The 26,110-nt window shown below is 41.1% G+C and overlaps 1 protein-coding gene across 1 annotated transcript in view; it reads left to right on the top strand.

Moving 5' to 3' along the window:
• Positions 1-25,169, top strand: part of marchf5 (membrane-associated ring finger (C3HC4) 5) — a 32,825-nt gene extending 7,656 nt beyond the window's left edge. The window contains exons 2-6 of the mRNA XM_049601383.1: positions 5,877-6,079; positions 17,535-17,665; positions 17,988-18,171; positions 18,816-18,982; positions 24,445-25,169. Coding sequence (XP_049457340.1) covers positions 5,877-6,079; positions 17,535-17,665; positions 17,988-18,171; positions 18,816-18,982; positions 24,445-24,561 — 802 coding nt within the window. The 3' untranslated portion in view covers positions 24,562-25,169. The remainder of the gene's footprint in view (positions 1-5,876; positions 6,080-17,534; positions 17,666-17,987; positions 18,172-18,815; positions 18,983-24,444) is intronic.
• The last annotated feature ends 941 nt before the right edge of the window (positions 25,170-26,110 follow it).

Genomic DNA, 26,110 nt, shown 5'->3' with positions numbered 1-26,110 from the left:
ACATTTCCATGGAAACCCTTCAGACCCTTTTAAGCAGTAACAGAGAGATGTGTCAGGTCTGGTAGCATCTTTCAACATGATATGTCTGTTGGTTTTGAATTCATGTTTGTCATGCAAATATGTTGTAAATATGCATTGTGAACTCATTGCATATTCACCAGTAAACAAGTATGCCTTATAAGTCATTAATTAAGTCTGAGTTAGACCAACTTTAACACAAGCTCTCCAGAATTGTGTTACTGTCGTTTCTATATTCATAGGCAGTATTGATGTCAAAATGCACCACAATTCTCTGTATGTAGGAGACCATTTTGTACATGTGCAGCACAGACTTATCTGCCAGAGTGTTCTGTTAAACAGAGCTGAGGCGACTCAGAGCTGGAGATTAAGGTTTCGCATAGAGGATAGCATTTCGGTGCTGTTGTATTAGGTCCTGTCATGCTGCGGGGCTGGGTTACAGGAATAAGAGCCAGTGAATCTAAGAGAGCGCTGGGTTTTGTTCTCCACTGTCGTGCTCCTGTGAAGACATCTGTCCACTGTTCGACTCAACTTCTCATCATCATGTTTTATGCGTGCCTCAGTTTAAATCTCTCTGCTCTTTTTGTTTTGTTGTTTTAGAGCTATTAACCCCCTGTGTAGGAAATGGCCACATATTTTTCTTATCAGCCTTTTCCAGCTTTGCAATACAAAAGAATGCGATTACATGCATTGCATTACATGCAGTCAAACAGCTTGGAGTATGGTGTAGGCTCATATACCTGTCAGAAGCTTTGACGAGGTGGGCAGTTATATGGTAAGTTTTTCAAAGAAAGTAGACAGAAGTGTAAATGGAGGGTTAAAATTTCTATCAGACTCAGATTCTCCACGTGTCCCTTCTGGCCCTTCAGCTGGCCGTGTCACCTGAGCGCCTCGACCCTAAAGTTCCTCTCCTGCATCGTCATGTTTTATTCAGCACCAGGGGAGTACTGGAAAATCATCCATTGCAGGCAGGCAGCAACCTGAGCAAACTATCCAAGTTGGCCGTCCACAGCCTTTCACAGAAGAGACCCTCTACTCCCCTGTGGCCCCAGCAACAGAACACGCCTAGACCTTAGTACGATGATGACGGAAGGCCACAGATTTGACATACATTATTCAACTGTGGGAGCAGGAGGGTTAAAGCATATATGGTGTGCTATGGGGATTCACTGAGTTAAACACTGAATAAATACTGAGTAAGTGCTGCTAGAGGTGTCCACCAAGAAAAGTTTGCTTTAAAGTGACTAGAAAGTCCACTAAGCTTTTTGTTTATTCAGAGGGAATTTTGGGACATGTTTGCCTTATTGGCACAATGATATCTCACCCAGCAAAGATGTCTACAACAACTCAGATTTACCTCCAACAAGGCATAGAGCGGTAAAGCTTAAAGGTTTATTATGTAGGATTTAGGGGGACATATTGGCAGAAGTGGAATATAATATTCACAACTACGTTTTCATCAGTGTATAATAACCTGAAACTAAGAATCATGTTTTCATAACCTTAGAATGAGCCATTTATATTTAGATACGGAGCAGGTCCTCTTCCAAAGAGTCCACCATGTTTTTTGTACAGTAGCCCAAACGGACAACCAAACACTGGCTCTAGATAGATCTTTTTCCATTTTCACATCAGCCTCTGCCGTTCTCCTACATGCTTGACACACAGGGAGAAGTTTCAGTTGGTTGCAATCTGCAACGTCACTGCTAGATGCCAAAATATCCGACACACTACACCTTTAATATATGGATTTAAACCATCCTCTCAGAAACTTATGGGTGATGTCGGAGACATATAGACATGTCCATGTCTTTTCCTACAGTCCCTACAGATTTCAAGACAAATCAAAATGTGAGTGAAACAGGTTTATTCCATTTCTGTTTGTTCCTGATGTGGTAAGACACATTTTCCACTTCCTAGTGAGAATGAAAAGTCTGCAGGTTTCCTCCATTCCAAGCATACCTGTTGGTGAAGACAGGAAATAGAACAGTAAACTTGAGATACGTCTTATCAGGTCGGACACAGGCAGCTTGTTGTCTAAACCCTGTCAGAGAAGAGATACTGCCTTGTCTGGTACTTTTCAACCTGCACGGGGCCAAGTTTTACATCAACCTTGTATTATTGTCATGGAATGGATAGACGTGTGCCTGAGTTTAAATTTGTGTTAATGCAGTAGAAACTGTGACAGGATTATCTGCAATGTGTATTGGTGGATGTGATGTTATATACATGATGTTCCCTGATGTTCCAAATATTTTATTGCCGGGCTTTTTTCCAGATTTAATATTATAGATATCATAATGTGAATGATACCCAAAATGTACATAATCACAGCCTGAAAGAAAAACCCAAACCTTTCTGTTACAGTTTGTCTCCTCATTGAATTTATGCCAGGGGCTTATGGGAGGTGTGTGTAGAGTAATCATTGTTTCATTCATCCAGTGAAATGCCAACTGTTCAAGGTTCAGTGTAATTATGAAAATGAGAACATAAATGTCACGCGGATCGTCAGGCTGTAAATGGGTCGAAGGCAGTAGTCAGCCCCTCAACCAGTGGATCTCCTAGCAACAAGCTCATTCCAGGCCTAGTTGATTGTGTATATGGCTTTAAGAAAAATCTTGACATTTTGGATTTTAATTGTTGTTTTATTTTGTTGTTGTTTTTTCAGTAGTTAGCACAGTGTTTCTACTTTGTATTAGAACCAGTGGAACCCTCCACTCATAGTTTAGGAGCTTGGCTGAAGTAGTCATGACCTCGTGTTGCTGATTTTCTTAAATCTTTCTAACCTATGACTGTTTTCATTAGTACGTAGCAGCTAAGTGTCACTGGTCTAGATTCTTGAACTTAGTGTCATGCATTGAGACACAGGGGTAGTGAACCTTCCAGCCAATTGCATGCCGCTGATTAATTATGGAAAAGCAATATAATGTCACAGTTGGAGATGCGCTTTGGTAAGGTCAGGGAACTTGGATATCAAATTACCTCCCCAGATGTTTGACAGTCATGGAGGAGAGGAGGGTGGGGGTGTATTGTTCACAAAAGGAGTCCAATTAATTGGAAGATAGCACAGCAGACAGGCCAAACATACTAATGGCTCCTTTTCTGTAAGTGAGGAGGCATAACTCATACTCCTTTTTAAGTGGAAGAACAGTTTACTCAGAAAGACCTTCGCTGTGTGTGGGAGAAGAGGAAGGAGGATGTGTTGGGATGCTTGTGGGCAGGAGGGGGAGTGTTAAAATATGGTTTGGCTTGAGGCCAGAACAAGGCATTTGTCTGGATGTCACACACAAGGGAGACTGTGTGTCCTCACATTGTCTAAAGCCAAGCCCCTTTGTGCTTTCACTGCATATCCTAGCTGTGGTTTATCAGAATATTGTGTGCACTTGCACAGGGATGCCCTGGTGAATTTAGGTTTGAGTAGCAATGTGACTAATCCTAAAGGCAGCGTCAGAAGAATGTAGCTCAAACTACGTAGAGGCAAAACAGGAGGCAGTATTCAGTAGGGCTGTAATGGTTAGTGTGTTTGTGCCAAACCATCACGATACAGGGGGCATGGTTCAGTGCTGGCTAAGCTTACTCACCGGATATAGACTTTGGCTGTAAGACTTGTGTGATCTGTGTGTTAGTGTTTTCAAAGTCCCCTTCGCTACAGGAAACAACAACAACCTCAGAGCTATCAACTTACTCGCTGAATATGGCACATTTTGACAAAGATTTAAATCGTGGATTAAGGCATGCCTGCGTTGTTCTCTCAGTGAATTGTTGTACAAAACTTGTAAATGCACTTCTGAAGAGCCCAGACTCCGCTTCACAGGACTCTCGAGCTCCTGATGCTGATCCATTTTCTGACATGGTCTGTTGGAGTTGAATTGCCACATCTTTTAACCCTGGCAGTGGCATGCGCCAAAAAAACTGACTTTACCAATGTACCGTCACATGAGCTTTTGTGATATCATCACTAATATGTTCTACAAGAGCCACATATAGCTAGCAAATAGGCTGGGGTTTTAAAAGTTTGAGCTCCTCCATAGCTACAGTGTAGTCAGGCTTCGCCCCAAGGGCACCGATTATCTTTTGGTACCGTTACAATCTTAATATTCAGTGAAAAGTAACAGCAGCGGTGCAAAAGCAAGGTAAATGTTGGCCTTATTTTGGATATATTGGTCCAAAAAGATATTGATTTTAATTAGAAAAGGTATCCGCCATTGTGATCCAAAGTATAATCCCCTGGAAATTCTTTGCCTTGTATCCAGGTAGCAGGATGAAAGGCCCTTTTATTTGAGTGAGTGTGTGAGCACTGAGCAGTTTCTGCCATGCTGTCAGATATGCTTGACAAGCTGTCAGCACAACAGCTTGTTTGCCTATAGGGTTTATGTATTGATCTTGGTTGATTTCATGCAGAGTCACTGGCCCAGAGTGATGGTGTGTGTGTGTGTGTGTGTGTGTGTGTATGTATGTGTGTGTGTGTGTGTGTGTGTGTGTGTGTGTGTGTGTGTGCTCCATCCAGATCATGTAGTCTAGATTTATTTGAGAGAGTTTGATCACTACCTCCATCATTGTTCCCTAAATGGTGAAAAATGGCCTTGCCAACAGTTTTCTCAGTAAGAACTCCAAATAAGTCTGATCTAAGTGACTTTGTGTTGCTGACTGCCCACTTTTCAAAGGGGACATGAAAGATTACATTAGTCTTGCTTGCTCTCTTTCACTCTCTCCTCCAGCCCACCACACAAACATGTTCACACACATGCGCCTCAATGTTAGAAAAAGCCAATATACAAACAAGAACAGCAGCAAAGAGATGACAGGCCTGTATAGTTGAAATACAGTATTTTTCCATGGTCAGATCAGACGACCTGTCATAAAAAACATGTCAGAGCCATGGACAGCTTCAGGAGGAGGGACACTCACTTTATTAAGCTGTTGCCACCTGTAGTACCAAATATTAAAAGGAGAAATTAAAAGCCCACCTACGCCTGATTACAGTATCCATTCTAGTCCAGAGCCTTGTTTTTGTTGCTGATATAACAAGAGAAGCCTGCTTCTCAAAGGTGTGTGATCGAGAAAGGCAGGGGAGTCTTCACTGCATGTGGATGGACAGAAAGGTTCAGCTTTCATGCAGGGGCTGAAATGATGAGAGAGAGAGAGAGGCTGCTGAACTGAATGTGCTAGCAGGAGGTGCGCTCCATTAGCTGGTCATTGAGAGTAGCTGGTCTAACACCAAATCCACACACAGTAATTACGTATATGTGCACAAAACAACTCGTGAGAGCAACCCATGAGCCATGATCTATAATAAACGCCCTGCACATGTCCCAGTTTATCAGGTTACACACATTTTTGACAGAAGATAAAGACTAGAAGATAAGACGTATTTAATTCAAGACAGAATTTAAAATGCTAATGGTTACTTATCAACCACACTAGACATTATGTTGTGTCTTGGAGAACTAAACCTCCCTTGGCTCCTCTGTAATTCAAACACTGAATCTGGGGTCTTGTGTGTTGCAGACGGTTTGTTTTATTCTATCTGGCTCCCCTAGTTTGCCTTTGTCTGTGTGTTGTGCCAGTGGGCAGGAGCTCTGCTTGAGTTTTCTTTTACTAGAGCCAAATGTATTTATCACACCAATTTGATTTTGGAGCGCACAAGCCAATGGTTGTGTGTCTTCTGAAATGACATTATCAGTTGTCATCAGCTGTAACACAACTGTTCCGTAGTTGTTTGATTGTTCACACTTGAGGGGATTAAGTGTAAAACTGTGATGTAATGTGAAGACTCATTAAGAAATCTATTATTTTTCAGGATGTCAGGGTGTATGTTTCGTTATCTTCATCCCACCTGTGGGTGTGTTTGTTTTTAGGAGCTGCTGGGTGTGCTTCGCCACAGATGAGGACGACCGCACGGCAGAGTGGGTGCGTCCATGTCGTTGCCGCGGCTCCACCAAGTGGGTTCACCAGGCCTGCCTGCAGCGCTGGGTGGACGAGAAGCAGCGGGGCAACAGCACGGCACGTGTGGCCTGCCCACAGTGCAATGCAGAATACCTCATCGTCTTTCCCAAACTGGGTGGGTTGCATCACACAAAGGATAATACTAGCTAACTAGTCAGAGGCTTAAAAATAACAAGACAACCATGAAGTGTCACTATCTTAGGTTTGTGTTTGTTTTAGAGCCAAGATGCTTCATATCTGATCAGTACACATGGTTTAAGGGGTTCAAGTTTCAGAGCAAGGTTTCTGTGCTTCTGAAAAAACGGAATAACCAAGGAACGTTATGGGGACAGATTTTCTGTCTTTCAGTGGTGCTAAATGGTTAGATTAAAATTGTCCTTGCTCTAGCTTATTTAGTTAGGAGGCATATATCATAATTAGTGTAAGGTATATTTAAAAAAAATCTGAAATAAATGTAGAGGAATTTGTAATGGATTTGGGTGCTAAGCCAGTTTGACAAATCAAAGTATTTTACAGGTCTTTGGGAGTTCTAGCATGTGTGGGAAGAAAAATCATAAAAATCCTTTGTGGCTCCATAGGGAACTTTGTGAAATCTGATAAATTGCAGCTCTGATTATAAATGAAAAAAAAATCTGGGGGTGTGGAATTAGAAAAAAGTGAGGTTAACAGATCTCTGAAGCCTACTAATCAACTCTGCTGAAACCTCAGGCTACATTAACTGTTTCTAGCATAACACACTCAGATCTCAGGCTGAGCTGTTGGTGGTCAAGTTGAATTGTGAGCAATGTGGGCAACAGTTTTTGACAAGGAAGAAGGTTCCATGGAACAAAAAAGATGATATCTGTGGTTTTGCTGCGATGTTGATATTTCTTTCATTTAACATTCTCTATTGTAACTCTGACAGTGTTATCGGAGTGCAGTGCTAAATCTGTAGAGTACTTGTTTAAAGATTCAGTATACAATTCTGGAGAAAGACAGTTGATTGTTGAGTCTTATTCCCAGGTCGTCAAATACAGAAGACCTTGGGTTGGTAGTTGGACCAAACCACCACCCCCTAGCGCAAGTATTTGACAGTTTGGGAATGAAAATCAACAATCAGCTGTCTTTCCCCAGAATTGCATACTGCACCTTTTAAGTGTGTGATTGACATTTAAAATATGAACATGGTGAAAAAGATTGCCTGTCTGCTGGTTTGCTATATAGCACCAAGATAGATGGAGTAACTGCCAAAAAGTTTCCAGCTCGTAATTCTGAATTTGACTTTTTGTACAGTCAAAATGTCAGGACAGCTCTTATTCTCCAACAGCTGTCAACATTAAAGCAGCATTATAGAGCAAATTTCCATGTAAATAGACTGCTGTACTCCTTTTTTTAATGCACTGCCCTCAAGTAGATGCTGCCTGTAACTGTACCCAAAGCGCTGAGAGCTATTCAGTTTGTCTTGCCTGAGTGCATGTTTATTTACTCCAGAGCCAGCATAGGTTCTGTGGTGATCTGGGTAAATATTTCCTTTCAGCCTGACGAGGAACAGAAGGCTGCTCACTTGTTATACAGCCCAGCTCCTGGCTGATTGACCGGCAGCAGTTTAGAGAAGTGGCTGTGTCAATTATCTTGACACGTCAGAGTGACGAGAGCTTCAATTGTTCCCAAACACCAGCTATGACTCATTTAGTGAACATACACCATACACCACCATGCTTATTTATCCAGAACCTCCTCACTTTTCAGTTTCTCTGTCTCTCATCCCTTCATACCTCCCACGCTGTTTGTTGTAGTGTTTCACAGTGGCAGAAAATTATTCTCAGTACAGTATAAAGAGTAGTTTAATCGTTGAAGTGTTACAGCCAAATGTCAGAGCCTGGACACATATAAGGTTAACAGTGCCCAGTTGTCACTGGGTTACCCACCAACCACTGGGCCACTGCCAGTTCAACCTCAAAGAGAGAGAAGCTGCAATTGGAGACAGTAGCTGGCCCCAAGACAATGCTAGTCTGCGGGAGGCCTGGCCCGGCTGGTAAACAGGTTCATGTATATTTATAGTGACCAAGGCTGTGCTGTCAGTCACTTTGGTGCTATAAGCAGAAGGTTCAGCTCAGCTCCTTTTAAACACTTCCTCCTCCTCAGTAAATAACGTCTATCTCCCTCTGGGAACTGATTATTGGCACTTGGCTGCTTGCTGGGTGTTTTCGAATGTGTCCGTCAGGCCCTTTCCTTTTCGTATTTAAGGTTGTGTTAATTGGCTCAGCAGTCCCAATAGGACTGTTAATTAGTGCTGTATCAACCTTTACATGCAGAAATAAAATAACATCCAATAGAGCAGTCCATCAGGCTTCAGTAACACATTTAATTATTTAAATGTGTGAAGTGATAGTTAATTGAAATCTTGCATTTATTGAGCCACAAATTGAGAAATGTCTTTATATTAAATTATAAAAAATAATATTGTATTGAAATGATATGGGGCTGCTGACAAGTTTCCAACAAGGTTGTAAAATGTGAAAGAACTGTGTCAAATCAATGTCTGACAGAGACGTTGCGAAACTAATAACATAAGATTTGGAGATTTTTTTAATCTCTTAACTTAAAATTTACACCACAGTTATAAGATTTACAGTATTCAGTGTAGGAGGCTGATAAACAACTCAGCGTTTGTGGTGTTGGGTAAAGAACAACTTTGTTACTTGCGGATTCATCAATGTATAACAAAGAGAGAAGCACAAAATGTGTATTGATTCAGTGAAATTAAAGTGAAGCCATGCCTGACTTGTTGCCAGGCAACATGGTAAAAGGAAGTCCGTACTTTAGGCTGTATTAGAACAAATCTCCCTCAGTCAGGCATACACTGATATTCATGTACATTTTCCTCCTACTGTTAGTGTGGATTATTAATCCTAACAGATTACTGTGGACTTAACAAATGTATATATTTTGTTGCAAGTGCTCTCTAGGTTAATGTTCAATCTCAAGATAAATTTAATGTAAATTTATGCTTGTTCAGTCAGAGAGAACTCATCTGACCTTTTACACAAACATGTTTGTGCTATCTAATGTTAGAGTCTCACTCACATGCTCTGGCTCTACGAGACACAAAATGAGTCTCTGTTTCACAAAGTAGCTTTTGAAGTCATGATTTAGACACATTGCATCAGTGTTTTCTCACAGTGTGCCACATCATTATGTTGTTGTTGTTAGCCAGCTCTTTTTTTTTAATAGCAGCCAATAAGGAGTTGTGGCCCAGAAGGTAACATGTTTACCCTCAAGCTCATCAGCTCCTGACGCCCACTCCTAAGTTTGTTTTCCTTTGTGATGCGTTCAAATGCTCAAGTGGTTTGGCTGACGGCAATAGAGCATCATGATGAATGGGCCAGTGGTTTATTTTGAAAGGTAGCTTCCTCCTTACTGTGGCTGATCTGTTGAGTGATGGCGGCCTCAGAGGATGATACAGCAGACTTCTGCCACCATCATTTCACCTTTCATTTATTGAGGACTTTGTATAAGCAACCAGAGGCTTGTGTTACCTTTGATTTAGCCATGTCTATAATTTTCTTTGGTTTCCCTTCAGTTTAGATGACAGGCTGTGAAGGTGTGTGCAAGGAGGCTATACATCTAACTAGCTGTCTGTTGGAGAGAAAACTCAGTTTTGAGTTTTCAAGTGAGATAAGTGTTTGCTGAGGTTCAGACGGTTCCTTGGAGAATCAGGATACGTATCAGGATATGTAAGACTGTCAGGGTTAACGCATTAATCGCAATATGATTAAGGTCTGATATGATTAGTCAAGCCACTGCAGTGGTTTCCTGCTGCTGCAGGGATCGAAAATAGTGATACCACTGCACTTTTGAATGGCTAATTTTACTTAAAAAAAACCCTCCAAATGGCTCAGTTAACAAGTCAAAAGTAATATACACCTTTTGTCAAACAGAATTAGAATATCACAGAAGTACTTCAAGTTTGAGCTACCACCTATGAGCTAAGCATACAGGCACAGATAATCAGACTGATGTCAGCAGGCAACCATATCACCAGAGCCGGCAAAGCACTATTTTAGAATGTGGGAGTTGCCACAGACCTGTGGATGAAGCTAAATCGAAGAAGTTGAGTACAGCGCTTGCTAATTGGGTGGCAACTGACTGCAGACCAGTCAACATTGTGGAAGATTTTTGTCTAAGGGACGTCATTAGGTTGGCATGTTGTGACCAATCATATGCCTTACTGTTGCAGTGGACAGTAGTTTCACACATACATGACCCTATATGAATCAGAGAAAGCAAAAGTAAATTTCTTTGCATGAATTTGATTCCCAATCAAAACACTAAGAAGAAGAATTGCTTCACCTTGTGAATATGGACTTCAAAACTGTTTTTGAAATGCAAAAAAAATGAAATTTTAAACTTGAAAAAAAAAGTGATTAATTGCGATTAGCTATTGACATTAAGTGATTAATCATGGTTTTAAAAAAATCATTTGACAGCCCTTATCCTATGTAAATAAACATTTGTTTAGTAAGGCTTAAAGTGGAGAGAGACCTCCAAATGCCGCTTTTTCACTGCATAGTACAGCATGGCTTCATTCAGTATAACTCACCCTTATTTTGATTGCTTATTGTCAAAAGTTGTTGATGGTACCTGATATGTTTTTGGTATCACCTCAGTTGAGGTTCCATGCCAGCTGAGCCAATACCAGGAGGTGGAGAAGATGGAGTTAAAACACTGTAGTCCACTGACTGGTCAGAGAGAATCGTCAGTGGAATCGTCATGTGGGCAACACATGATATCCTGCACAAACCTGCCATTTTTAAATAGCCAAGCTCCTGTCAATAGTGACCACAACTTCTTAAATTCTCTCAACCCAGATTTTTTTTAAAAAAAACCTGTCAACCCACAGAATTACACTGTACACTAAACTACGCCATACAGTTGACGAAGTGCAGATGTTCCTCTGTTTGGTTGCCGATGAAAGGATTCAGCGAGTGTCGCCCTGAAGATGATGTCACGCCAGTTTCACACAGCATCGCTATGGCAGCCATCTTAGAATCCCATCTACACTGAGGGGGTACCATCCACGGTGGAAAACGAAATAGAGAGAAGGACCTGATACCAAAAGTGAATTGAAAGAGTCAAGCAGTGGAAATGCAGCATTACATATAAGAAGGGGCAACAGGGACCCTGGTGCTGTGGCTGACATGTTTAATACTTGAACTTATCACTACTGTGATTGGTTGTCAGGTAACACAGGAGTGAAAGGAACAAAATAAATATGCAGGTGAATAAAAAGATTGATATGTAGATAGACTATGTTGTGCTTTCCAGGCTGATGCCCTAATTCCACATTTAGCTTGATATTTACCAGATCATAATTAACTGTCATACAAAGTGGGGTCTGAAGAGCGTAGTTTTGTTTTGATGAATAATTCTGACAGATGGCTGAGTGCATCAGTGCTTCATACTGCTTGTATCCAGTGTCAGAATTGTGCACAGTTTATCTCCCATTTAACAGTTTGGATTTGTTGAAGAGCTGGTTGGATTCCTATTAACTTGTTCGCAAATTTTTTTTTAAAGTTCATTATATTATTTTTCCGAAACACTGATGTGACAAGGTGCATTACCTACAGTTACTTTACCCTTAGAATAAATGTAGGACGAATGTAGATTGTGAATATGGCCCCAGATACGGACAGCTAGCCTTGTTTGCCATCCATTCCCATGTTTTGGATGATGGATTTGCTCCATTTTTATTTGATTGTTAACACCAGAAGCATTGAAATCAAGAGGTTTTTAGCCACTATGTTCTTAACTCTAAAAAGGTTAATTTTTCCTCCAGCAGCTGGAACCTGAGCAATGGTTAGTTATATACACGGAGCCCATTGAGTTTACCTGAGAGGCTCTTCATCCACAGGGAAAAGTGTCTTTTTCCTAATCCCATTAGCAAGTGTCAGACAGCGAGGGAGCCATGCAGAGATGTTGGATGTGTCTGGGAGAGGGGAGTGAGAGTGAAATTGGGTCACGGGAGGAGCTGACGGAGCAGCTCATCAAAGGCTGATGGAGCAGAGACCAGATGAGTGGAGTAACGCCGCCGCTCTGCTGATGAATCCATGAAATCACGGCTGTCCTCCAATGTTTCCCTGTGACTTAAACATCACATCACACCTCATTAGAACTCAGGTGTGTGATGGTGACATTTCTCGATGATGAAGTATAGGATGTTCCTCAGACTGGATCCTGTCCAACAGAGCACCACACACAGGAGTTGCATGCTGATTTGCATGATGTTAACCTTGGGTCAAACTGAATTTGCAAAGTACTTGGGTTTGCTACTTGGATTATCAAATAGGCGGGGTTTACCACATTGTGACACTGTGTTTGATAGAATTTAAATATTTAGTTACATTAACATTACTTTGCTATAATTATTTGCAGTTTTGATGTATGTCCTCCAGCTATGCACATCATATTCTGCATTCAGTAGTTACACAGGCAGATGGAAACTTAAAGGGCTTTACTATATCTTGTTTCATGCTTGATGAATAATATGACTATTACTAATAAACGCAGAAGAGTAAATCTCTCCTCCTCTAAGCTGAGATTTTATTTGTACTGTCTGAGGAGTTCCAGTCTCTAGCTGCAGGATACTGTGGGCATTAGTGCACTTCAAAGTTAGCAGGAGGAGTACAGCGTTGTCTGTTTTGCTGCATCATTGCTGCAGTGTTCCTCTCCCGTTTTTCATTCTTTATCATAGTTTTACACACACAATGCTACCTTATATTTATGATTTGCTTGTCGTATAGAGAGGGGGTTGTTCCTTCTCTATTGTGTTTAGTTCAAAATTTTAAAGCTCAGATATATATTCTTCCTTTTGAATATAATTTTAGTGGCTTGGATCCACAAGCTGTGGTATTTGCAGTAGCTTTAATTAGCCCTCAGAATAATAGCAATTTCACAGCTTGGTGACAACACTGGGATGATAGCTTTCAATTTTGGTGATGGAAGCCGTGGACAGGTAGAGACAGGGAGCGCTGTTGGGAGGCTGCCACAGTAGTCATTTTCTCAGGGTTGCTGCTGAGGCCAGCTCATTTCTAGAGGCTTGACAGGCATTACTCATGCTTGGCTCTCAGGCTGGGACCCCTGCCTGCTGCCGGATCAGATGGGGGGTTGATTGGGAGCCACAGATCACCTTTTCTATTAACCCAGGTTTTGATTATTTTCACTGACTTGTGGCACAGGCGATACAGAAGCTAGCAACACTGCAGCCCACAAAGAGTAGGGTAGCTTTATGCTGTTCTGGCCCCATTCCCACCAGCACCTGCTGCAGAGCCAAAGCCAGCCTATCATGCTAATTTGGCCAGCGTTATAACTCTAAGGACGGCGTGTCCTTGGTTCTTCTCCTTTAGAGATAGTAAACAAGCCAGCTGGAACAGTGTGCCAGCATGCGTGCCCACTACTGAGGAATTGCAGTTGCACTTTTCGCCTCTCTCCTTCACCCCCCCCCCCCCCCCCCCCTTTTAATTATCTTAATTATGGAATCTGCTGCCAGTGGCTGAAATGAATTGCTCAGCTCTCCATCCTGCCAGCAACCATTAAGGGCGACCCAGTTCCCTCCGGCCACGATGGCGTAATGCTTAGGCAGGGAGAAAACGGAAGAGATTCCAACGCTGTCATCAAAATATGCCATATTAATGCACTCGAGCGATGCGAGATCAATCTGTTCGGCAAACACAGGTGCAGTAAAAATGAGCTCTGGAAAGCATCAGGAGGCTGGCAGTGAGCGAGAGAGAGCTTCTGTGTTTATAACTACTTTAGAAATAAAAGTGTGATATTTCCGTTGCGTGTTAAGCAGCTTTAAAAGTGCCAAATAGCTGCTTGCTTGCTTTGGGATCTTTCCTCAACAAGTGGCCAGGAGCCCTGCTGTCTAAAGAGAGACCTTTAGCATCGGCTGCTTAAAATGCTGCACTGGACTCCAGACTCAAAGCTTTTATAGAGTCAATGTACTCAGCTGCAGAAATAGGTGTACAGCTAACAGTGGCTGAATTGTAGACAACTTGTGGCAAGTACTTATGGGTAACAGCCTCACGGTGGCCTGACTGTACAAACAGCTTAATAAAGTCTGTAGTCTAAAGTAGTCTATGTCCTAACTGTAAAAACCCATAACCCCAAAATAACCACAGAGAGAGCTATTTTGGAAAGCTGCTGCTCTTTTTACACTTGGCGCGTAGGCTAATGTAAATGTTGTAGTTCCAGTTTGGTCCCACTGCTTTGATTTCCACTGCAGACTGAATGTATCTGCTCAGGTGTTTGCATTAAACCTGTCCACGTCTTAAATGATGACTTGAAGATAGCCGGGCAGCTCTGCCAGTAATCTCCTGCCAACAGCCTGTAACCAACTGCAGCACAGTCGTCCTTAACGTTATGTGACGGAGGCTCTTTGTGCGACAAGGTCGATCTGTATTTTACTTGCTGTACATCAGCCCCGTAGCGTAAATGAATAGGATAATATATTTATCAATCTGCTGCTGACGTGGCCAGAGGGGAAAGTGTTCTTGAACCAAGTGCTGCTTTCACAAGGACCAATGACTCAGCACTGTTTTAATGCCACTTCACAGCTTTATTTCTCAACTAGACAAGACATGTGTCAAGATCAGTGTTTTTAAGCTGTGGTTACAAATGTCAGCCTTCTCCAGAGACGAGCATGTTAAGAAAGCCTGTCAAAATGAACTTTGTAACACTTTTATGTGAAATGGTGTTACATCTCTATTATAATCATCACCAAATGTACAAAGGGAAATGGTTTTAACAGCTGAACTAAACACATACTATCAGATTTTAATATTACAACAGTATTATAGATTTGACTGGTGGTGCTTTCAGGAAATATTTACACAATGAGAGTTTTGATAAATAATCATCAGTAATACGGATATGATCATTAATTGGGTAAAGACAAATATTAGAACAGCTAGAACAATCTGATAAGTTCAGAAAATTACATCACTTTAGTGTAATGCCGCCTTTAAAACCAGCAAAAGACAACGATATTACAATAAATCAAATCTAAGACAGTATCTAGTCTCACATCATGATATTGATATAAAAGCAATATGTTGCCCTGCCCTAAGCACAGTATTTGAATTCTAGTGTGTACATTTATTTTTGCTTGTCAGAACTTATATTAAAGCCTGTGAAAAGCTGGCTTCAAATCTTAATAGTTTTTTCCCTATAACTTTGAATGTTCATATTCGTAAATAAGCAACAATCAAAGTTTAAGAACTTCTGATTTATTAGAAAACCTGTCAAGCTTTGTAATTCTTTACATGTTTAAGCTGTGTTCATGGTGCTGTTTCCAAAGTAAGTGAGTGTTGTCAGAAATATTGATTATCGATACACAATGATTCTGAATATTTGAAACAGTTTTAGTTTTGTTCCCCCGCAGTATCGATACACTGGTACCAGCTGTGCTTTCTCGTTCTCTCTTGTTGTCAGTGTTTACTACGTCAGTCTGCTCTTTTCTCTTACTAACCAAGACAAGAAAAGTCGTAGTAGTCTTGTTATAGCCTTGTTATATTTATCTTTTAGAAAAAATGTACATTTTATGCCCTCAATGTCATTTTTTTACCCGCGGTATCGAAAATGGTATCAGATATCTATGTTTTTAAGGTATTGTATCAAAATTAGAGATCTCAGTAATGTGACATCACTTGTACCAGGTCAGTAACTTCATTATTTGTGGCCTAATGGGTTACTTACTAAATGGAAAGCACTGTTCATGACCAGCACATCTACTGTATGATATTTTCCCAGTATGTGGGTCCTGGTCCTGGATGCTGTCCGAGGCTAACGCAGCAGCTCTTTATTTGATTTAAGAAGTTTACATTTCAGCAACCCCAGCTCAACGTGTTATCCAAGACAGCCTTTTGTTTGCCAAAAACATTACTTAGTCCTCAACCTTAAAGCCTTTTCTCTGGTAACGTTGAAAGTCAAACATACTGTTTGAAAATACAAACAACTGCTTGTTTCCCTGTGGAAGCCAAACAGGGTTATAATACAATAACATAAGAGTCTGTACAATACTGTAGTACATATACAGTACAGCACTAGAGCTAACTCCTGAAACTACATAGCTAGCTTTAGCTGATGACATCTGCCAGTGACAGATGACATTTCAGCTGATAAATCAGCTGGTGTAGGATGATCTGCTTTTGTATCCCTGTCTAAAATCAAGTGTTCATTGTTTCAGAATAACTAAGAATATAGAGTGGTAAATCTGCCACCATTATCACTGTAAACTGCACATTTGCTGTGGGAGAATAGAAAGCTTGACATGTGTATAAACAGAAAATAAGTAGGTAACTAATTACAGACATTTCTCATGTGAAATACCCTGAACTGTTCCTACTTTGGCAGAAGATGTTGTATTTATGTGGAACACTGATTAGAAAGTATCTTTTTAAATAGGTTTTCAGGGCCTTTACATCCAGTCAACTCTGTGCTGTGGATCTTATCTTGCAGATAGTTGCACTGCAACACATAGACCCAGTGCTGTGTTCTTTGCTTGGTCCCTCTGGCAGCATCCCCACCCCACTCTCCTCCCACTGACTCCTGGGCTAGTTATTAATAGGATGTGGATGGGTCTGTCTGAGTGAGGAAATCAGGTTGCCTTCCTGTAAATATTGCATGATTTCCCTCGAGTCAGCCTGGAATGCCAGAGAGGAAGATGCAGCAGAGAATTATCTCAAGTTTTTTTCCAAGGTCCCGCTCCTGATGTCAGGCAGGGACTTAGATGCTCTGAAGTCAAGTTTGGACTTCAGATTAATCCGTATTACATGTTTGTTGAGTTTCAGCCCAGTTATTTTTAATCGCGGTGGAACCTGGCAGAGAAGCTCTTCCCTGTCTGTCAGTCAGTACAAGGTGTGCACCATACCTGAGCTGCTTCAAAGTTTCTTTAACTTTCCCATGACCGCATTGTTGTCATGTTTTCTGTTGTTACCCTGGAAGGCTGCCTGAACACATGATGTTTGTTTAGTGTGAGCTTCCTTGTGTCTTCAGTTGTTTTGCTGTTACTTTAATACAGATAACTCAGCCTGAAGGCAGAAGAGTAAACTTTGTGGTTACAAGGTGTCACTTTACCCACCAGCTTAACTTGTACAAAAGAGTAGCACATACAGGAGGTGATGGCTGGTGCCTCTTCTGGTAGATGAACTTGATGTTTATGTGTTGAGTTTGCTTTTCTACCTACTGTGGTTCTTTTACCTGCAGGAGTCTCATGACCCCTGCTGTACACTCACACACTGTTCATTGGCACTGTGTGTTTGAATGTATGCCAGTGACAGAATCTTAATGTGTGAAAATCCATAAATCTTTTTGCACTGATTCACTGGGATTAAATTTAAAGGAGTCTCATCAGATATTGTCATAATATTTCTGATAAAGTACAAAATAATATCAATATTGATATCGATTTAGGCCTGAAAAATCCTGTATCATTTGCACTATACACCAAACAGTGGTAAGAAGAACTTCAAATTACGACTTGTATGTATGTGCACAAGTTGGTCTCACTCTCAGCTCTTTGCCTCCATCAGGTCCTGTGGTTTACGTGCTGGACCTGGCTGACCGGCTCATCTCTAAGGCCGGACCATTCGCTGCAGCTGGCATCATGGTGGGCTCCATCTACTGGACTGCTGTCACCTACGGAGCTGTCACTGTCATGCAGGTGCGACCGCTGATCCCTCCTGAGAGGTTTTGGTTTTATAATAGGTCTGTTCAGTCGAGTTAAGGTCCTGACTTTGACTGTACCTTTGTGCTGGCACATTAAATCATAGTTTACCTAAAAGCAGTTGTGCAAGTTATGTATGTGTTTCTGTTTCAATGTTATCCATGTTACAAAACTACAAATAATAGGCATGCCTCAAGAGCCATTTTGTGCTCTTTCAATGCTCTTTTTTCATTCTTTCTTTCTCATTTAAAAGTAAGAGTCAGTCAGTTTGACTCCTACGCAGTACTTTTCCATTCTGACCGTCCCCTCTGCTCTCCAGGTGGTGGGCCATAAGGAGGGCCTGGACGTTATGGAGCGGGCCGACCCTCTGTTCCTGCTCATTGGCCTGCCCACCATCCCTGTCATGCTGATCCTCGGCAAGATGATCCGCTGGGAGGACTATGTCCTGCGTCTGTGGAGAAAGTACTCTAACAAACTGCAGATCCTCAACAGCATCTTCCCAGGTCAGGACACACACTGGTGTAGTTTTCAGAAATGTATTCATCCATCTTATGCTGCTGTAAAGAGCCTTGAACTTAATCAAATGTTGCTCTCGTTGTGAGTTGATACGGATACAAACTGTAATGTATTCAGCAGCATTGTGTGACTGTAGCCAGAGCACAGCCTCTACCGCTGGAGAAAATGGTCAGTTAATAAGATGGAAATTAAAAAGCACAAACAAATATGTTTGCCCAGCTTCAAAGAGCATTTTATCATAATATGAATCCATTTCAGAACCAGAGGTAGTCTCAAAATGGATCCAGACAATGAGTCAGGATGATCACAACCTCTGATGATTCAAAACAAGTTTCAAACACAGGACGTGAGGTGTTAGTAACTCAGCAACACGAGTGTTTGTGAGGAATAGTTGTGTCTTATTCTTTTTAAAACATCACACACAGTAACTTTGTGGACGTTATCAGCTGTTCATCTATCACAGGACCCCTTGCTGTCACTGGTTTACGCTCATTTCATTAGTTGTAAACACACAACACCAAGCTGTTGAACTGACGACTCTCTGCCTGTTAGATCAGATTTACTCTCCGTTACAAATACATTCACGTATGTTTCAACTGGCTCCCTGCTGCTTCTCTATGTGTCTCTGCAGGGATTGGCTGCCCAGTTCCTCGTATCCCAGCAGAGGCCAGCCCCCTGGCAGACCACGTGTCGGCCACACGGATTCTCTGTGGCGCTCTGGTGTTCCCCACCATCGCCACCATTGTGGGGAAACTCATGTTCAGCAGTGTCAACTCCAACCTGCAGAGGACCATCCTGGTGGGTACAAGCAGAAACTCCTCGTGCATCCAATACAGGAAATAAATAAGCCACAGTATAATGATCTAGTGTAATGGAGCCGTGTGTGCTGCTGTTTATGTGAAGATGATTGATCTCCTAATTTGAGGGGAACACAGTAGTGATGCAGGAATAACAAATGACTCCAGTTCAGCCAGTGTTACCTGTGCAATATACCAGTCTTTTGTACATAAGAGACAGCCAGCCTCCTCACTCACCTACTACTGAGGACAGACAGGTAACCAGAGTGGCTCATGTGATACCACTGAACACTCTGTCCTCATTTGCTGAGCTCAGTGAGTGACAGACAGACAGAGAGATAGACAGGCTGCTGCTGACTGAAGGCTCTGTGTTTCAGTCTGTTTCACCCTTATAATAACGAGGACGCCCTGGTTAGAGCTGGTTATCCAAACATATTCAAACAAACTGAAAACACATTCTTGAGGGACATTTATTACTTTGTTCAAAAGGAAAACTGGTATAACAAGGGTTAAACTTGACAACAGCAAACATTAAAGGCTGACTCAGACTTTTTACATTTCCAGTTCAATTACATGAACAGTATTTAATGTTTTGGTTACTTCGGCGTCCTAGTTACTCTCTTTACCTTTTCACCTCCTTAGTCATTTCTGCTCTTTATGTATATTCAGGATTATTATTTTCCATCAGTATTGATAATAGGAAGACAAAACAATAAATAAATAAATATTAAAGCCGTAAAAATGGTTCAGTTTAGATGAATTAATTGTAAATATTTGTGATTCTAATTAAACAATAACCTAACTGCTTCTAAAGTGCAAATATCGGAGTGAGAAACATTCATAACAACACAGATTGCTCTTAAACAAATATATTATTCAGCAGACAAACCAAACAAAGTTGGCCAGGTATGGTGACTTTATGGAGTCTCCCCTTGTTGCCTGGCAACCTCACTGTGACTTCAAGACTTCAGCAGCCCGGTGCACCAGCTATACGATTGTTCTCTCTTAAGTTTGGGTGCAAAGCCCACACTAATGATTCGTGGGAACTAGCCAGTCTGATCGTAAAGCTGTGTCGATGTTAGGTTGCGACTAAAAATAAATTAAACAGCTAAATAATAAATTAATCACCAAACAAAAAGGTACGTGAACTAGGACAAAGCATCATGACTAGGTGAAAAACAAGTGGTGAAACTGTCAACTACAACATAGGGTCATATAACTGTAATGTATTAATGAGCAGATGAAATTGTAACATTATAATAAACACATAATGATAGTCTACACTGGTAAACTGTAAAAAAAAAATGAGTAGCTGTTAATTAGGAATTAACCCTGTATATTTGCTTGCCAATGTGTCACAAAGGATATATGTTATTGCCCATGTACTTATATGTATGCACTTTATTTTGTATTTTTATAGACACTCCCATTTAATTTTAAGAATTTCTATTTATAGTATAAAAGGCATGAGATCACCTGTGGGTATAATCAATCATGGAGAACTTGTTGCTCTGCCTAACAGCTGGTATAATTTGCTTCTCCTCATCTTCCAAGTTATTCAACCTTTTAAAACGTGCCATGACAACTGCTGTTTTAAGGAGGACATTACACCTACTAAACTCTAGGTGTAAGATTTCAGATGTAGCTATGCCTGTGTCAGAACTATTAAACCCTTAAAATGTTTGTAGCATGTAAACTTAAACCAGAGTTAGAAAGTATGCTAAACTAGGCTACGTGTAAACTTCATAGCTGGTGCAGCAATAATTCAGCACAAGATTCTCTGTAAAAACAAACTGTGGCTTTTGCACTTTGGTGTTTTTACAAATGAAACAAACAAGATGACATCATTACCTACAGCTAATAAGCTACTTATTTAAACAAACAACATATATAAGAGGGGGTAATTAGTGATCTTAGGAGTTGCTTTTGCAGTATGTGGATTCTGTTGCCTTTGGTCAGAGCCAGGCTAGCTGTTTTCAGACTTTATGCTAAGATAAGTTAGCCAGCTGCTGGCCGTAGCTTCAGATACAGACATGAGAGTGGTATCAATCTCCTCATCTAACTCTTGGCAAGAAAACAAATGTGTATTTCCTGTAGGGTTGGGAACGATTAACTGATACGACCGGATATCCGGTTTGACAAGCGAGAGATACGGCTATGTCGGTTGCAGCCTTCTCAATCGATACGTATCAGCCATGAATCCTTAGATGAATCGATTGTAGAGTCATGGATCGGGTATTGCGAGACTAGCAATCGGTTGACTGGCTTTAACAGTTTGCATCTCGAAAACAACACGAGAGCCAGCTGCTCCATAGCAGGCATTACTGACAACGATAATGGATGTAAACATCAGCGCCAGCTTGACCGGTAGAGATGAGGAACAGAAGCTATTGCTGGTTGGATAAACCAGGGAGCAGCCAAGCCGCAGCAGAAACTAAAGGCGAATCCTGCCGGTTGTGGGTTGAACGCGGTGTCACAGACACAGACAAAAATACGTATTCCTGTCAAATACAGCGGCGCATGATAACGGCTTACCGGCGACCAACTAGCCCGGCTCCAGGTCCAAGAAGTCTTGTCTGTGTCTTGACTGCCCAGAAATACCAGCCAAGCCTTGGCAGCACTCACTAGGGTTGGGTACCGAAACTCGGTACTTTTTGTACTTGGTACCGATTCAGGTCAGTACTACCGAGTACCGATTAATTTAAAATGAAATGGTGCCAAATTTAGGTACCTGAGGTGGAGGCGGAGCGAGAGCGCATGACTCGCACCTCAGACTCAGCAACAATGGCGACAAAAACAATGTGCAGACAAAAGTTAACGTGCGGCACTGTTCCTAAATGTTCTCAATAAAATGTTGAAACTGAGAAGTTTAGACTATGGGCCCAAACGACGCATAGTGTGTCCAAATTCACACCCGTTCTTCTCTGTGGATTTTCTCCGCGACCATGCATCATAGCCAGAAGCCACGCATATCAGCGGACACAGCAGAATTGTAGCTTTCCGACAAGACCGAGCAGTCGGTAATCCAATGTTTACACCGCGAAAAATTACAATAAAATGATGTATAACAGAGCTTTCATACAGCTCTGCACACACATTACTCATGAATGGATTACTCGAGAATGCAGGCTCGCACAGAAATGCCACGCATATCACATGAAAGCGCAGGACCACACACATCATTGTGCTGTCATCCCATCACGCTCTAAATACAGATCAGTTGTCTACAAAATAAAAACTTGACGAATTTCTTTACAATCCATTATCCAGAGCTTGTTATCAGTCACTTCATATAGTGAGGAATATCATATCTTACCACGTCTTAGGCTTGCGTGTGTTTCTCCCTGTCTATCCACATTTGTAGTCCGGCTTTCAAGATGCAAATATCTCCATATTGTCCAGTTGACACTGCAAACTTTGTATGACAAGACCAGCGTACTTCACCTTTGCGCACCCAGACAACTGTAGCCTAATTATGCATGCTGACAGGGCCGTAGTCACCATATACATTGAGGGGGACATGTGCCCCCCCACCAATGCCCAAAATGTCTCCCCAATATATAACTGAAACTGAAAAACAAATATTATCTTGGAGGACATCATTGCACTGGATTGACTATTTTTCTATTATCTTAGATGTAAATATTGCATGTTTCTTTCAGATAAAACACATTTTTGACTTGTGAATGAGTCAATGGAATTTCTTACAATAATGAAAAAATACTGGCAAACATGTCCGCCTGGCACAAACCACATGTTTTGGACAGCTGTGAAGTGACAGAATGTCCCACCATCATGGTTCTTATATTGCCAGATTCCAGAGAGTCTCCCCTCTTCATATATGGTAGAATATGTCTTTTTCCAACTTGCTATGGTGAGATACATGTAAAAATGTAAGAATTTAGTCACACAGATTTGTTTTTTTTTCATTGATATAAAAACTAATATAAAATACAGGCACATAGAAGAACATGAAATGATGGCAAATCTGGTTAGCCCAGATTGTCCTGAAAAAAACAAGATATAGCATGTGTATGTAGCCTTTATAATGACTGTGATATGAGCTTAAAAGTAAAGGCAGTAAAAATACCCCAAAAATGCCTAGGGCCCATAGGGTTAAAAAGTACCGAAATAAGGTACCGTTTGGTACCGGTACTGAATTCCAGATAACGGTACCGGTACCATATCAGTTCAATTATGAACGGTACCCAACCCTAACACTCGGGTATGTGACGTGTCAGAGGAGAAACGAGCAGTTCACATTTCCACAAACCTCAGCGCACTTTAGGGACTGTTCTTTACTTGTCAGGGGAGAAGGGTGGCTGGTTGATTTTGATTTTATTTATTTATTTTATTTTGATCCTCCCCACGTTAATCACTTATTGATGCTGTTTTTGAAGTATGAATAAGTCAGTAAGTAATTTATTCCATTGAAATATCATTGATGTATTATAGAAAAGTGATTTATCTTTTTATAAATGACAGAGTGTAGCAAACACAGAGAAATAGTCTGACATGCTGTCAGTGATAAGCTGTTAGTCATCACAGTCCATGATATCAACTATTTACAGGAGATGTCAGATTCTGCCCCGACATTGCATGTTATTATTTTATTCTGCTTTATGTTTATATTGTACAGCGTTATAATAAACTTTATTCCAGACTCAAGTGCATACAAGATACATACAAAAACACAGACAATACAATAAAAACAACACAACAAGTAGGTTTAAAACACTTAAATTTTACTTAAAGTTCACTTCACTTAAAGTTTAAAACTTCTTCTCATTTTTATATTGATCCCATCCAACAAAATGATGTTCAGTCAGCAAGACTTTTTTTGGTCCATGTCTAAAAATAAATACATTTGATGTGATTTTGTTGTTGTTTGTCCTTTTATTTTATTTTTGCCAGTGCCATACAGCAACAATGCTTGGGGATGTGGTCTTTTACAAATTTGAAAATACTGTAAGAATGTCACTTTTATAGAATTGGCTTCTTTATTTTATAATATATGATTAATGTCTACATCAACAAATGTTAACCATAGAATGGTATCAAATCATATCGTTCCCACACTGTATCGAATCGTTCTGTATTAAAAATATATCGTTTTTGAATCGTATCGTAACCCATGTATCTAGATACGTATTTAATTGTCTATCAGAGAGATTCCCAACCCTAATTTCCTGAGATGTGGAACTATTTCTTCAAAACAGTTCAAAGTGTTGGTTAAAGGGAACGTCCACATGCAGCCTGTCTGCTGCTTTATTCAGTTTGCCACAGGTGAGCTTCCTGTTCATGGCAGCTGCCACACATCAGGGAAGCAGGTTGAAGATTTAAAGAGATTTTCCACACCTTCACACTTTCCACATTTACACTGAGGCTGCTCCTGAATGAAGACAGAGCTGACTCTCCCTTTAAGCCCTCTTTCAACACACTGTGTTTTTTTCCACCCTACAGGGAGGCATCGCCTTTGTGGCCATCAAGGGGGCGTTTAAGGTGTACTTCAAACAGCAGCAGTACCTGAGGCAAGCCCACCGCAAGATCCTCAACTTCCCCGAACAGGAGGAAGCCTGAGGAGGCCCCTCAGTCCGGATGGATGACAGCCGGACACACCGCACACCTCTGCCAGAGGGGGTGAGGACATACGAACTGTCAGACTGAGAGCAGGAAGTGCTGGTGAAACAGACTTAGGATCAGTGTCACCCTTACCGCCTACTCCTCCTTAGACCTCACCCCTTCTGGAGTGATTCATCGCACCGTCACTGACATTCATGCAAGGATCCCCCGCCGCCGCCACCACCACACATTGTTTTTAAACCTCTGACGCTTCAGTAAGGTGAAGACGGATGAGACTTGTGGATACAGACTGGAGCATGTTCTCAGTCAGGGTGCAGTTACACACATTAACACACAGATCAAGGACTGTGCGACTGTAGGGTGGATGTGCTTCAACAATCACGTAACTAATACTTATTGTAAACTTACTGTATTTTAAAGATTAAAAAATGCGGGGCATGTGTAATTAGAAAGTTTTATAATATAATAATAAATGATTGTTTTATAATGTTTATTTTGCAGATTTGAACCCCCTTTGCCAATGTTAGGGGTTTATTTTGTGTGAGAAATTTTGGTCACTGTGCAGATGTATTAATGATAAAACAATAAAATGTGTTGTGAATCAATATGCAGTACGTTAACTACAACCAGGAAACATTAAGAGAAAAATGTCACTCTAAAGAGAACCTAACACACTGACCATATATAGAAACTTTTAGACCCTGAGTTATTTGGGGAGTGTTTAATTTTTTCATTAACATGCCTTGGCAGTGTTTACGCTGATTGTTTGTCGCTTTAGATCCATTTCACAAAACGCTCGTATGTGATTTGTTTCAAAGCCTCATCGCCCGGCACAGCACCCTAGGTTTGGTCGAGCCTGTTGCCATGACAGTGGATGGATATTATGGATGCTCATGGTTCTCTCTGAGCTTTACACAGTGACGGGATGTCGGACTGGAAAGCATCTGAAAGCTTCAGGCGTCTCGTGACGTTTGACGCAGCACTTTTTACTTGGAGAAATGAAACTTTGCTGACTGACAATACAGTGTGGACTTTTATTTAAGCTGCCACTTTTTTTTTCCCTCCCCCCAACATGTGATGATCAGTCTGTTGTGTGTGTCTGTTGCCCGAGTGCGAACTGTAGCTCAGGTCAGACTGCGGTTCGGGGGTAATTACCATGCAGACATAAATGAAACTTGGACACCGGTAATTGAAAATGAGTCACTGGGGTGGTTGACATTTTGGCAGGACTCTTGGGAAAATTAAAGGGCCACTACAACCAAAAGACAAGTCATATTTTCTCACTTACTACGAGCAGTATCCAACAATGCAGATGGTTTTGGATCTATTTGCCCAGGGTTTTTTTCATCCCTGCTTACACCTCAGTTGCTTTTACATATATAAAAATGTTTATTTGTAATTTGGAACATTTGGCAGAAAATAAATGTTTCGCAGCAAGATCTTTGGTACCTCCACCCAGAAATGGGGACCATTTTTCAAAAGACCCATTTCTGTTATTAAATGCTGCTCCTACAAAATAAGAGTGCATTGGGATTGCAATGGAAAT

This window comes from Epinephelus fuscoguttatus, linkage group LG16 (assembly GCF_011397635.1).
Source record: "Epinephelus fuscoguttatus linkage group LG16, E.fuscoguttatus.final_Chr_v1".
Lineage (NCBI taxonomy): Eukaryota > Metazoa > Chordata > Actinopteri > Perciformes > Serranidae > Epinephelus > Epinephelus fuscoguttatus.
Note: the sequence above shows the minus strand (reverse complement) of the source record. Positions and strands in the feature narration are given on the sequence as shown.